This window comes from Macrosteles quadrilineatus, unplaced genomic scaffold (assembly GCF_028750875.1).
Source record: "Macrosteles quadrilineatus isolate MER2022 unplaced genomic scaffold, UCM_ALF_1.0 Scaffold_8__2_contigs__length_117827958, whole genome shotgun sequence".
In the NCBI taxonomy this organism is placed as follows: domain Eukaryota; kingdom Metazoa; phylum Arthropoda; class Insecta; order Hemiptera; family Cicadellidae; genus Macrosteles; species Macrosteles quadrilineatus.
In genome coordinates this window covers 3209347-3224292 of record NW_026542601.1, presented here as the reverse complement: position 1 = coordinate 3224292, position 14946 = coordinate 3209347, and the positions used below count along the sequence as shown (strand labels likewise).

General features: G+C 35.4%; 1 protein-coding gene across 2 annotated transcripts in view; it reads left to right on the top strand.

Moving 5' to 3' along the window:
• The window catches only part of LOC129000136 (mucin-2-like), a 77237-nt gene extending 62600 nt beyond the window's left edge, over positions 1–14637 (top strand). For both annotated transcript variants that reach the window (XM_054427058.1, XM_054427059.1), the window contains exons 2-6: positions 6847–7058; positions 7427–7482; positions 9095–9268; positions 10377–10590; positions 12246–14637. In XM_054427058.1, the coding sequence (XP_054283033.1) occupies positions 6878–7058; positions 7427–7482; positions 9095–9268; positions 10377–10590; positions 12246–12943 (1323 nt within the window). In that variant the 5' untranslated portion in view covers positions 6847–6877 and the 3' untranslated portion in view covers positions 12944–14637. The remainder of the gene's footprint in view (positions 1–6846; positions 7059–7426; positions 7483–9094; positions 9269–10376; positions 10591–12245) is intronic.
• The last annotated feature ends 309 nt before the right edge of the window (positions 14638–14946 follow it).

The window sequence follows — 14946 nt, the reverse complement described above, 5'->3', positions numbered from 1 at the left end:
CCGACAGAAGGAATAAGCTTGTTTAGGTGCCATCCTAACCTAATCTAACCTAACTTAACCTAAACTACTCAATTATCCAGCCAAAGTGGGCCACCACTTGCGGCCCCGTTAATGATCCCACCCCCCACTTATCGGGTGGCTCCCTGGAGTAGTTGGCGCAATTCAGCAATAGTTGACTACCTGACTCAGGTTAGTTGGCGCAATTAATGCCCGCCCGTAAATTACATTGTTTTAATGGCAATTTTACCGTAACAAAACAGAACCAGAGTTATGATTGCTTGCAGAAAACTACGTCAACATAATTCCCCACATTTAATCATTCTCGCCATTTAGGTACCTACTACATTTGTTCCGGCTGTAGTGATGGAACAGGTCCAAACAATTATTTTAAGCTACTTAGACGTAAAGATTAACTGTTACAATTAGTTGAAAATGACGTCGATGGTAGCTGGCAATGTTTAAATGCATTCACGTTTGAACTAAAGCCAAATATTACGAATAAAAGTAGTTTGCGGGCCTTTGTATGCAAAGTAATTGATATACCATTATGCTTAGCCAACTTTTAAGAAGACCCAGACGTTTGAAATCATTCTCTGTGTGCTTTTTTATATGTTTTTTCATTGAGGGTTTTCAAAAGTTAACTTATCCACGTTTTTTATTCCAATTTATCCGATCGATATTTTATAACCTAGATAGACTGAGAACTTCAGGTAGGCTCTAAACCATCCTATGTACTAACCTAGGTGTCCATCGGTGATAGGATTTGATTCGATTTTCGTCATGACAGATGTATTTGTCCAAAACACAATAAATTCAAGATTCCTCAAGGTTCCCACCCACTTTGATGTTCTTCCATTGGAGTTTTAAACTTTAAAGTAACCTAGTGTGGCCTGCGCGTGCGAGAACTCGACAAAGAACAGATAGAACATTGCATTTTCGAGGCTACGCATAAATATCGAGGTGAACCGGTCTGGACACCGAGCCTAACTAAAGAGAGCAGAGTCAGGTGGAATGGTGCAGTATGTTATGAGGAGGCCGAGCTTGGCACGTGGAAGGTCAATTGTTACTTGTTAGCCTCACGCTTTTTAAGCCTTGCTAAAAAATTGCATGATTGTCAAAGATCAATGTGACGTAGTAGGTTGGTTTGGTTTGAATGTTTTGGATTTGCAGCATTAAGACATTTTGTGATGCACCACCTGATAGAAATACCCTCAGAGATTTTAGAATTTATCTTGATTTGTTTCGACTTTTGTGAGGAAATATATGATGTTAAATTATGAGTTTTTTTTTTTTTTTTTTTGTTGATTAAACTATCAGCGATAGAAAAACATTTTAAGTTACAAATTAAGTAATGTTCAATGAAGTAGGGTTGATGTTTGGTTTGAGCTCAAATCGGTTCTAAAATCCCCGGTGTTTCCCCCGATTTTCTTTTTTCCTTGACGTGAAAAAATCACGAATAGTAGAGCGAATTTATCATTTACATTACGGAAGGTATTGTGCTTTATTTAAACTGTGGCTCGGTCTTTATTTATTGGTTTTATTTTTCAATAAGATTTATAAAAAACTCTGATCCTGAATGTTTTAACTTTTCTCTTATGCAACTAGAACTAATTAACTGATTAAGGAACTATTAACTAATGTTACAACAGCTATTACACAATGCTATTTTCTCTCTCGAGGAACAATTGAGATTAAAAGGTACTTTAAAGTTTAGGTTTATTGCCAAGAATGCTTCCTCGTCGTCACAATTAACACACGAAACTGCAATCTTCTATTATAAGAGTATGACGCGGCCTTGTGGGAATTGAAAGAATTAACCTTGGTTAACACAACTGAAGATGTAGCAAACGTCTAGCTTTGCAGTTGTAATTGTGTAACCTTATGTTGCAAGTTCGTGTAAAATTGATTTTCTCGATTAATTTGGTCAGTTTTTAATTTAAAGTAGACTTGATACAGTATTGTAAGTTCATAGTGATAGTATTGATCTACAAATATTTGGTAAGGGTGGGGATTAATTGCGCCAACTGATCTGAGTCAGGTAGTCTGGTATTCCTGAATTGCGCCAACTACTCCAGGAAGCCACCCCGATACGTTTATTAACTGCGTCAAATGGTGGCCCTCTTTGACTGTATAATTGAGTAGGTTAGGTTAGGTTAAGTTAGGATAACACGTAAACAAGGACATTCCTTCTGCCGGCAACTCACACCTACCTTGGGCTTGGCGCAATTAAGGAACTCTTTGGCGCAATTAACGAACGACCTTTGGTAAAGGTACCACTATGCCAAAAGATTCGAATGTGTCTTTTTTACTTCTAGAAACCACTTTGCAATTGAGCTAAAATTTCAAATTGCCAATTGAAAACTCCAATCCCATTCACTTCAAGTGCTTTTGCCTACTCATCCCTGATGATTGAGTCAGGTTTCCTTTTGGCCATATAAAAACTTGACCCAGATGCCTAATCGCCCGGTAGATTATACGGTTATCGCATCTCATCTATGATAACGATTGTACCCGGCAAATGCGAAGGTCGAACGTGACAGCGATTCGATACTCGCTTGATCAGCTGTTTAAAACCGGATTTAATTCACAAAGATAAAAGAGTTAAAGTGATTAAAAACAACATTTAGGCCGTTTGGGGAAGCCATTCCATCCCCTAATTTTCACCCTTACTTAGAAACTACAGCCAACAGCTGATTAATACATTGAACTAAAAAGGTGGTAGATGAACCCAGGAAACCTTCCCTTAAACCGCCTAAATTTTGGGAAGGGCAATAGTTGCTTTGCCCTTGCTTAGCATGGTGAAATTTTAGAAAATAATATGGTTCAGTTGCTAAATCTACTGTAAAAAACAGTTACATATTTACCATGGATTATAGAGACAAAGTTCTTATTGCTTATTTGAATGAAAATGCATTGCGTATCTGCATGTAATGTATAATTATCAAGAATAGTCTACACTATGAAAATAAAGATCGTTTATGAATATGCTGAAGATTGTTAATTAAGAAAAGATAATAACTATGTTAATGAAGATAATATTTGGTAATGTAAAACATTGACGTTGCACCTACGAAGATGCTGCGAAAACCCCATTTATGAACTTAAATCCTCCAACCATTATAATCATAATGATAGTAATTCTCACTATAGTAGCAATTTCTCATCATTATGGAACAACTGAAGCCAATGTTATTGTTTAGTTCTGTCCGGTGCACTGTAGATGTCGTAGTTTGTTTACAATTAGTTTCTTGAGATTTCAGTTATTTAAAACCTCGTTCAACCAAATAAAACGATCTAATCATAAACAATAACTCGTTCCCTTGCTATTTAACCAACCAGTAAAGCAAATCGTAAAATTAACCGTAAATGGAAACAAAATGTCGTCAACACTTGCGATCAGTGTCACCGGACATGAACTAGACATGAAAACCGAGCTTCAAAATGTACAATGGGATGAGTACTTTCCCCCCTCTATATTGGTGAAGCTAACCTTCATTGTGCCAAGCTCGGTCCCCAAGCCCGGCACTTGAGACTAGGTGTGTCTAGTCTAGTCATTGATGATCAGCCTATGTCGCAACAGATAATTTTACCTATTACAGGTCAACAACCTCAAAACTGGAGTGTTTCCTAACGGTTTTGGGCTCATCATTATCTGCACTTGACATAATTCGGGAATGATAAAGAATGGAAAAATTGGAAATCGTTAGTCTGCAGTTTGTGTGGGTGATTTACGGTTTTGGGAGATAAGTGAATTAGTGGGAATTATTTCATCAAATGTATTTTTGGTGAGGTTTTTTCATGTTTATTGTTTATACATTTAAGATCTCAAAAGCTAAAACCTTGAGACTGTAGTTTTTGTCCACGTAACAATTATTACATTTGTATTTGCTTATTATACATAATATTTTGATAGCATGCCTTTACTACAGATATGGCGTGCGAATCAGAGATTCCTATGTTCATTATGCAGACAATTTATATTTAAAAACTTAGTTTAATTTAGCTATTTATTAGAATGCTTGTGACAAATGTAATTTTTATGTAGCAAAAATTATCCGATTTTGATGAAATTCTGTAAAAACGTGTAAACCTTCATTTATTCGAACAAGTTCGCGAACCAGCGTGATCGAACCATGGGAACGGGGGTCTATGGGGGTAAAATGGGGTTTTCCCATTTTTGACCCTAAAAACATAAAATTTTGCAATTTATTTCTAAACCATTTTGTAGAGCTTAAAAAATGAAATTATTAAGTACATTGAAACGCTGTTGTGTGCCTAGTGGCTACAGAGAAAATTTTAAAATGTTCAAACTGAAATTCCCATGTTATTCTTATGGAGAAAATGAAAACTATTGTAGTTTACTTGTTTATGGATATATGTCGATAAAATTTTGCATTTTTTTATTTCATAAGTTACTAAGCTATCAACATTTCAATAAAAAACACACCTAACCTGTAGCGGCAAACCTAGGCCTGCTCAATAAAAGTTAATATTATTTAGATAGAAAATAAATCTGACAATTTTAAGGGAATATTTAATAGAAATCCAACCAGGAAAATAGAAATTCACTTAGTCTGCAGGTTTGCTGCACCGGGGGTATTTTGATACTTATTAAAGTACTATACTACTCGCAAGATATTTACACGTGAGATAGTTAGCTAAACGGAACTGTTGTCAAGGTAAACGTGTCGTGAAAGTAGTTGAAGTACATGAACCGTGGAAAACCGTACTGTCACCAACTTGTAAATTAAACTTTCGTTGTTGCGACATCGTACTTCTGAGGCCACTTAGTAGAAAACATAAGTCTTTAGTGGGAAATGATGTTTGTGCGGTTTGAAAGTGAATTTTTATGAATGTCAACAGGGAAATATGAGATCTATAATAGTACATTTCATCAAACTCTTCAACATGAGCTTAAGAGTTCAGCTCAAGAGCCGTGTGATGAGCTATATCTTTCGCCAAATTATGCGAACTAAGCTACAAAATAGAAATACTTAAGATAAACGTCCAAAACAACTTCCGGATTTTTTTCAATTATTGCTATTGTGAACAAGCAGTTGGGGTATTTTATCATTTCGTCTATTACGATTGTATTTGTTACTATGAATACAATGATTATACTACCGATAGATATCGAAAAGTCGAAATATTTTGATTAATAGTTTTGTGATATTCAGAAATTGTCAAAGATATTCTGAAAACGTCATGTATGTTTTTTCGTGCCAAATAGACGAAATATATAACAGACAAACCGTTGTATTACATTGACGAAATATCAACCCAAAGTTAGGCCAATAAGAACCACATTCAACCTAACAGGTGGTAATGTATCAGCTGTTCGACAGGTGCAACAATTGGGTTAGTGCGTCATTCTATACATGACTTTTGAGGCTTTGATATCGCTTCGCTAAAGATTAAACTGATGTATTTGTTTCAAGATTTAAGAAACAGCTGATAAAACAACAATGTATATGAAACATTAAAATAACTATTATTGAAATTGTAGTTTAATATGTCAAGAACAGAAAATAATTAGTGTAGTGCCTGCAAAGCCAGCGCTGCAGCTTGCAGTACATTGCTGTATTGCAAATCACAGTTTTTACTGAAGGCGTTAAATATTTTGGTTTCTTGTTTTATTATTGTTGTAGTTATTGTACTAAAACTGTTACAACCAATGTGTTAAGTTTCTAAACCATAGTACATCCTTTGGTACTATAGCCAAAGAGTATAGTTTTGATTGTACAATTCACTTAAAGTCAATGATATAAGATATGAACCTTGAAAATGTTTAACTTATATTTTGCAAAATGTCTTCTTTATATCAGTAGTTATGGAGTTTTGAAACAAAATTTTGTTCCATACCAATTGTTTTCAAAAACTTTTTTTTCGAATTTTACCCTTGAAACTGGAAATGCCGAATTTGTATCACAGCCTTCATGTAGAGCTTAAGAAAACATACTTTTGTATACTAAAGCGTTGTTGAACGATTAAAGGTTTCAGAATTTTTTTTTTTAAACTGTTCATTTAAAACTCATACATTATTCTTAAGAAAAAAAAGTAAACCATTGTAATTTGCTTTTCAATGGATATATTTTTCATAACATAACACTTGGCAAATTTATTAATTTTGTAATACTATTAATAATTTAGAAAAAACACATTTTTTCCTTCTTTGTAGCAGCAAATCTAAGTACCTAACGTTATTTAATTACCGAAGAAATCTGACATGTTAAGGAAATATTTTAGTAAAAATCCAATCAGACATATAGAAATTTGCTTAGTCTGCAGGTTTGCTGCAGCAGTTTTATTTCGTTTATGGGTTTGTTGAAATGTTCGGAAAGCGGAGTGAGTGCCGCCCTATTTTTTGCCGTGGGAGTCATCAACTGTCAAAACCGTCAGATAGGCTTGCTTAACTGTTTGACTCCCCAGAGCGTAAGAGTGATTCAGGGGAGGGGTATTAGTGGAAGGGGGTGTATTTGGCAGGATGTAACAGAGACCGGGTACAGTTTCTTAACTTCTTCAGTTTCTACCCCTAAATCGATTGAAAATATTGATTCGATTAGTAAACCTTTATTCAGATTTGTCATAAACAGCAAGTTTGGTTAGTTTACAGTTAAGTTACATTATATCCCTCAAATATGTTTTGCTCATCCTGTCCCCCCCCTGGTCAATCTTTCCATCCCCATACTTGCCGTGGAACCGGTCACTGATACCTGGCTGGCACTCACTCCACTAAGTCTCAGGCTGTAAAATGTCCCTTGTCAAAGCTTATAGGCACTCAGTCCTGCACTGCATATATCCCCAACCTAATTGGTAATAATAGTAACAATAATATTTGTGTTTCAGTCTGATGGGCGGCCGGCTGCCGTGACCCGGTATGAATGGCCGGCTCCTGCTGCTGCTGCTGAGCTGCGTGCTGACCCTAGCCCTGGTGTGTGGGGAGAGTAGACCCGCTTGGGGTGACTGGGTGGTTGCCGGGGACGACGCGGACACAGGCGCCTCTATACTGCTGAGGCGCATCACACCCAAGAGTGTCTTCGTAGCTCCTACCTTCACAGGTACAGTCTGAGTCTAGTACAGTCTATGGACGGGAAGGAAAGCTTTGGTATAGTTTGAAGAGTATATGTACAGTTTAGAACAGTCAAGAGATCTAAGAGAAGAAAAAGGGGAGCGAGCTGGTCTAGTGTTCCTGAGGTCCTGGGTTCAAATCCCGCCAAGTCACCAATGGATTTTATCCAAGTGATAATGCCGCAACCCCTAGGTCTAGCCTGAAGTAATGTGAAAAACAATCCTGGGCTCATGCCTAGTGTCCTAAGACAAAAAAAAAAAAAAAATACACTAGGGAGTGAAATCCTGTAGTCTACATGGAAAGGTGTTAAAAAGTGGTATTAGTGATTATTTTAAGAGTACATAATTTTGTTTTCAGGTTGCTCAGAAGGGTACAGACAAGATTCACTGGGACGGTGTGTAAAACTTGTTAAGGTAAGCCCTGCAGTTTTGTTTTTAATTCCTTTTCATATATTAGCGATGTGAAAGATTGTATCTAGCTAAAGTTGTAAGAATAATATGTACAGGGTGAGTTTTAATTGTCCCCCCCCCCAACTTTTTTCTACATTTTTTCAAATATCAATCCCAGACCACTTCCAAACATTGTTGGGTAGTAAGTACTTCATTTTGACAAGGTGGTCATTTCCGGCCGCCATCTTGGATCCGCCATACTGGATGCAAAATTTTTTTTTCAAATGTAAAGGTGGGGTTGTGACCCATTATTTCGAACTACATTTTTACCCTGATTACAATGCCGCAACCCGTTTTTAAACATCTTGATTCATTCTAAAGTTACAAGGGCTTTTTAAAACTTTATTTTTAGCCCATTTTAACATTGTGCATTTACAAACTAAGACCATAATCCCAAAATAGTGCTAGATAATGATAAGTATACACTACCAGTAATTGTCCACCTATTTTCACTTGGTTATGACTGATGTATTTTTTCGGCCGCCATCTTGGATCCGCCATTTTGAAATGTGATAAATTATTTTAAATATGAAGGGGGTGTTGTGACCCATCATTTTGAACTACTTTTTTAAGCTAAACTCAATGCCGCAATCCATTTTTTGTTATCTAGTTTTATTTATGAAATATTGAAATCTTTTGGTTAAAAATGTCAATATTTCAAAATCAAAAAATGAAAATGAAAAACGGATTATGGAATTAAGTTCAGCTTAAAAAATTAGTTCGAAATGATGGGTCACAACACCCCCTTCATATTTAAAATAATTTATCACATTTCAAAATGGCGGATCCAAGATGGCGGCCGAAAAAAATACATCAGTCATAACCAAGTGAAAATAGGTGGACAATTACTGGTAGTGTATACTTATCATTATCTAGCACTATTTTGGGATTATGGTCTTAGTTTGTAAATGCACAATGTTAAAATGGGCTAAAAATAAAGTTTTAAAAAGCCCTCGTAACTTTAGAATGAATCAAGATTTTTAAAAAAGGTTTGCGGCATTGTAATCAGGGTAAAAATGTAGTTCGAAATAATGGGTCACAACCCCACCTTTACATTTGAAAAAAAAATTTTGCATCCAATATGGCGGATCCAAGATGGCGGCCGGAAATGACCACCTTGTCAAAATGAAGTACTTACTACCCAACAATGTTTGGAAGTGGTCTGGGATTGATATTTGAAAAAATGTAGAAAAAAGTTGGGGGGGGGGACAATTAAAACTCACCCTGTATGTGTTTGTTTGTTACGTTTGGTAATGTCTTAAAAATATAAGACATAAACTTATATTACTAGTGGAAGCCATAAAATACTGAGGTCCTGCCTTCAGGTACAGAAATTAAATGTGATGTCGCTCTCACGGTTGAGCAATCAGGGTGGCAGAAAGAAACTAGAGCACTCACCGGTGAGTAGCCCGCAGCGATCGTGTTAATGGTGAGGAAACAGCAAATCTCAGTCAGTAACTAACCAAATCATCTCATTTATTAAAAACCCAACATTCACTTATCATCCCCTATAAGCACCCAGTATTTTCAGTGTTGTATGGATCCAAATTATTTACTAATCCCATTGCCTTTGCAGGTAAACCAACAGTCTCAGTGGAACTTTTTCCTGGAGAGACTGAACTCGATGTATGCTCCGTCTTCCACTAGTAAAAAGCCCCAGGAAACCGGACCCTTCCACATCAACCTCCCCTTGGCTAACAATCCTCAGGAGTCTGTTGTACAGAAGAGACTTCCTCCCCCGATGCAAGAGGTGAGGATGAGACATTGCTTTAGGTACTAAAGTAGATAGACCAGCTAGACCAAAACCAGATAGACCAAGATAGTTGATGTGGCAAGATGCTGCAGGTTACAGTCAAATTTCCAATCAGTTTGACTTAAAAAGTTGGTGTATTAAAATCAGTCATTGACACATTTTGTCCACAATCTATTTTTCCTACAGTTACCTAACAATGTACATGTTATCTCACTGATTTGAGAAAGCAAAGTGGCCAATTCGCTCATCAGTGAGACAATGTTAACATTGTCTCACTCTAATTACTTTGTCTCACTCCAGATTTGCAACGTGAAGGCACGAAATAGTGAGCGCGTAACATGCAGGCAACGTCGTATGCGCGCGAAATACGTTGGCAGCACTGGCTGTAAATCAGCTGGTCAGCTGTTGTACTGTTGTATTTGTCACTTCACATTAAATGATATATTAAAAGTTCACTTCTGTGTAAAAATAGGTTATGTTTCTTCACAAATTTATTTGCTTTATGGTAACTGTAGGAAAAGTATAATGTGCAACTCGAGTTCAAAGTACAATTGCCTCACTCGAGAAACCATTCCTCACTCGCATACGGCTCGTGAGTAGTGATTTCTCTTGATTGAGTCAATTGCTCACTTTTCTCACTAGTTGCACAAATAACTATTGATTCTTGGTGACAAATTCAACATGAAGATGGAATATCTAGTAAATATCAATATAGTCAAAACTCAAAAGTGTAGTTTCTAAAACAATTTTTTTTTATCACAACTGTCTACCTCTATAGACCTATTAATTGGTGGTGCAAATACAATGTAAAGTGCCTTTACCTACAACCGTTTTTGAAACTAGAATTTTCAATTCAGTTCTTAGTTTGGAAAGATTCATTTTACCACATTGTATACTTTACTGAATTGTTGTTTTACTTTACAGCACTAGTGTGGTAAAGTAACTGACCAATGAGGTACAAGGATTGAGAGAAAAGTGAAATTGTAATGCTTCAATTACAAACTTATTAGCTGACAACGACCTATTCATTTGTTGACCCGTCAACTTCCCTGGCCGTTGGAAACACACAGTTTTACCCTGTTTCAATCGGTTTATTTATTTTCAGGTGAAGACGCCACAGCCAACTCAGCAACCAACAACAACAACAACAACAAGAACGACGACGACTGCGAGAGCAACGACAATCCCACCACAAACGTCTACGTGGCCAACTACGACGATGAGCGAATCAACGACTCCAGAAGTCTCATCTACAACTGTTGTCGAGCCAACGGAAGTAACGACCACAGAGAAAGATCTCTATACTGACCCAACATTAGGTATTTGAATTTTAACTTCTAGCTTGGATTTTAATTTTGTAGCTTTGAGTTTGTTTGTTTCGATTTTTAGTTTTAGTCAGTTTCAAATTTAAATGTTCCTAACACAAAGATGTTCACAATCTTAATATGTAGGCTTTAGAGACAAGTAAAAATCCAGTTATTAAAGCGTCAACTAACGCTCTCTGTCAGATGTCAAGACACTTTAACTTTGCTCTGAACTGACGCTGATATAAATGGTCATAAAACTGTAAAACAGGTCTTGCATTTTTTAATAAACCTTCAATAGTTTTTAACCTGAAAAATTAAATAACACATCTAAAAAGGTCCTAAGCAAAATTCATCAACAAAATTATTTCCAATTTCTTACTCGGTTTGTTTTTACAGAGGTATAGAGATTTATTTCTCATTGTTACTAACTCTCAATGGATCTTTTGCGGACTAAATTAAACTCCATAGTTGAGACGTGGATTATTGACAAAATCAATTACATGATTATACAAGGTGAGTTTTGACAATTGATAACTTCACATTCACATCTACATCTTCTGTAAAAATAACATTTCATCTTCATCAAGACATGTCATAGGGAAAGCACAAAACATGTTTGATTGTTAAACAGCACAAATCATGATTAAGAAGACTTTCTGTACTTTACAATGAATGTCACATGAATGAAGTGTAAATCCCTCGGAAATAACATTTCTGTAAACGGAACATAAAAGGAATGCTTGTGAACGTAAACTTCTATCCATGATCTATGGAAGAAATGCTTGCAGAAATTGTTTATCCATGATCCGTGGATGCCTTTGAATGTGTTCTTATATTCATGAATGGAAAAAATGCATGTGATTGTAAAATTCCATCAAAGACTATTGTTAAAACCGCTTGTGAGTGTAAACTTCCATTGAAGAAGACTCATCGAAAAAATGCTTTTGTAAATGTAAACTTCCATTAAATACTCATGGAAGAAATGCTTGTGAATGTGAATGTTACCTTCCAGTGGAAACTCATGGAAGATATGCTCGTGATTGTAAACTTTCTTTATTAACACATTCAACCCCTCCTCTCATTTTTCCTTTCAGTTGGATTTGTTTGTAAGCAATTTATTATAAGTAGGAGTTTGTTCTGGCTGTAAAACACTACCTGCTTAAGGAGTAAGACGAGCTCAGTTAATTTCACGATTGTTCTTTCAGTCCAGCTCAAGTAGTAGATTAAAAATCTATGTGATGGAAAGTAACTTTAAAATTATGTTAACGAAAAATGTTTTCTTTGCTCAGTAATGATAGTAACTTCTAATTAATGAAAAATCTCTTTAAATCATTTAGTAGAGTATTATCAGTAGGCCTATCCTTTTTAAGTAGGAAGGTGGTCAATGTAAGTAATATGGAACAATAAACATACAAGTCTATTCCACAGCTCTAAATTTTTATTTAGGAAGAGAGAACATCAAAATCTTTTGAAACGCAATGGTGCTTTGAAAGTGGCTAGAATTACAAGAAATTGCTCAATACACACAGTTTGCAATACTGTAGTAGTAAATATTGTGGTTATATTTTTTCAAGTTTTATGTGGATTCATCAATAAGAGATTACATTTTACCTACATTTTCCACAGTGTATTCAATAAAAATAATGCGAGTCATTTTGATGTTCCAGAGTCAAGGAGAGAGACAACAACGGAAGGGGATGTTGCAGTGATGTTAGGAGACCAGCCTTTCCAAGAGGCTGTAGAAGAATCATTTGGCACACCAAAGAGCAGAGAGAAGATACAAGTAAAACCATTCTTGATCATAGTTACCAACCCGACAGTCACTAGGGAGGACACTACTCCTATACTGCCAGAAGAAAACGAAACTTCTACGACAGAAGCGACGACAGAGGGAAACACAAAGTTCACAACTGAGATTCCAGAAACCTTTGGCGAGTCTAGAGACGCGACTGAATCTTCCATCAGGCCTACAGTTACATTTAGGCCTGGATGTGAAGATTCCGCAGCTTTTGAAAATTGTGAACCGGTCGGGACCGAAGTAGTCTTCGGTGAGTCAAGTCCATCTTCACTCCCAGAATTACCGCTCCTCGATCCCAGTTCGCAGGTTAGGTTTCCTTCTGAATCGTTCGTTCCTGTGCGAAAAACTCAGTCCTACGTTAGGTTTCCAGATGTCGCTAATCCACATGAGGATAGACCAGCTTTTTGGTGGCCCTCCTGGGAAATCCGTCGGTACCCGGGTATCCATGGATGGCCGGAGTCTTCCGAACAGATCCGGTCCACAGATAGAGTAATCCAAAGGAAGTATCCGATGGGAACGACCTGGTCTTCCATGGCTTGGCAGAGGAGATTTTTACAAAGAGACTGAAGTATTATTTAGTATTTAATCTTTGTACATAGTTAGTTTACTCGTAAAGATTTAAAATAGTGTACATTCGCTTTTCGATAGCTTTAATTCAAAGTACTGTTGATTTCACTGATTTGCTCTTTAAAAATTTCTCTCTCATCCTATCTTATTATTTCTGTGTTAGTTTGACACAAGAGCAGTCCTCAAATCAAGGTATGATGAATATTGGTTTTAAAACTACTATATACCTCGAAACATCAATTTTAAACAAATCAAATAATACGGAAAATTTATATTAGGGCCTAACTGAATCAATGTAGAGGAATATTTAAAGAGCATATTAGTGGCAAAAAGGGCATAATATGTGTATACTTTAAACTATATCTATGTATTATCAGGAAATCTGTATGTACCTGAAAAAGTTTGATGCTGTATTGTTGTCTTGTGCGATTTTGTTTATCACTAATCATCATCGATGTTAGTTGTCGTATTTATCGCTTTTCTTGAATTAGGAGTTGAGTAAAGCTTGCAATTATTTTATTTGAAGATGTTAAATGTTAAACATTTGGACTTAAATGATAATTGTTGCCCGTTTGAGAAAGAGTAAAACACTTTTTTTCTATTCTTAATATTCTATTCCCTATGATATATCTATGTCAATAATTTTATTTAATATACCATGTATATTATGCTCTGCGAGCAGAAGAAGAATTTTTATAATTAATACTCCTTGAAAGGTATTTTTCTAATTGTTAGGAAAAAATCTAAAATTACAGTTCTTAATTTCGTAATTCTTAGCAAGCTTTAAAAAAAAAAGAATAAATACCCATTAAAAAGCCTTTATAGGACTACCAAATGATTACTTTGTAACAAGGAATAATATAGCGTTGATGCTTGTTAAACTTACAAATCAAAAGAAAATTATTGCTAACTGAAGTTTTCAATTGATCGTATGATTTCAACTTTTCATTTACCACGAGAAAGATTTATTTTAGGAAAGCTTTAGACTGTCAGTAAAAGTAACCTCTAGTATTTACAAGGTGTTTCATAAATACTTACTTTTACAGGCAATCCAAAACAAATTGCTTCTAGTCCTAAACACCTTTCTCGTAGTAAAAGAAAAGTGAAGGTAAAAACTCATAATGTTAAATATCCAAGCAACATAAATATGTTATTTTTTATTGATAATAATCTAAGAAAACTTTATTCTGATAAATGAGTGAAACTCTAAAACATTCTAACTTAAAGTTGGTTAATTCTAAGTTAAACTTGTAACTCAACTCCACGTGTACAACCATATCACCACTTACCAATGTATGTAGTTTTGTATTATTTAGACTAAAGTAACTTATATATTTATTGTTATACAATCTTACATCTGTGCAGTCTTTTCATAATTTTTAGTAGCATTTTATTTCTTGCCAATTTATCTCGCATTGTTCCATAATGGTCAGTGAATATTTTAAAATTTTAATTCTACAAACAAAAATTTCAACCTACAAATTTTAATTACTTTTGAATAACCTTTTAAATGTTACTTTTACTTAAGATATGACCAGTAACTGTTTATAGATATTTTCCTTTGTCAAAACAGGTAGGTATCGAATGCCAAGTTCCAAAGTAGTATGATATGTACAAATTGTGATTATTATAAACTGCATGGAATTGTTGTTGTCAATTATGTTGTATTATACAATATACATTTGGAAAATGCATTCTACTATTCTTTAATGCCCTTTTAAAATAAAAAAACAAATCCTATTTTTAGCGAATTTCCCATATGGGGAATATTACCGAATTTCCTATGTAGGAAATAAGCTATTACCGTAGGTCTCGTGGTAAGACCTAGACCCGGGACAGATTTACTTTTACGATTTGAGGTCCCCAGAGGCCAAAAAAATCATGTAATGGAGCGGACAACATCATGGTTCTCATACAATAAGGACAAAGTTCAGAAAAAACTGTCAATTATTTTAAGAAGCATTTTTTTTTATACGGTGATAGGTTTTAAGATTACATAAATT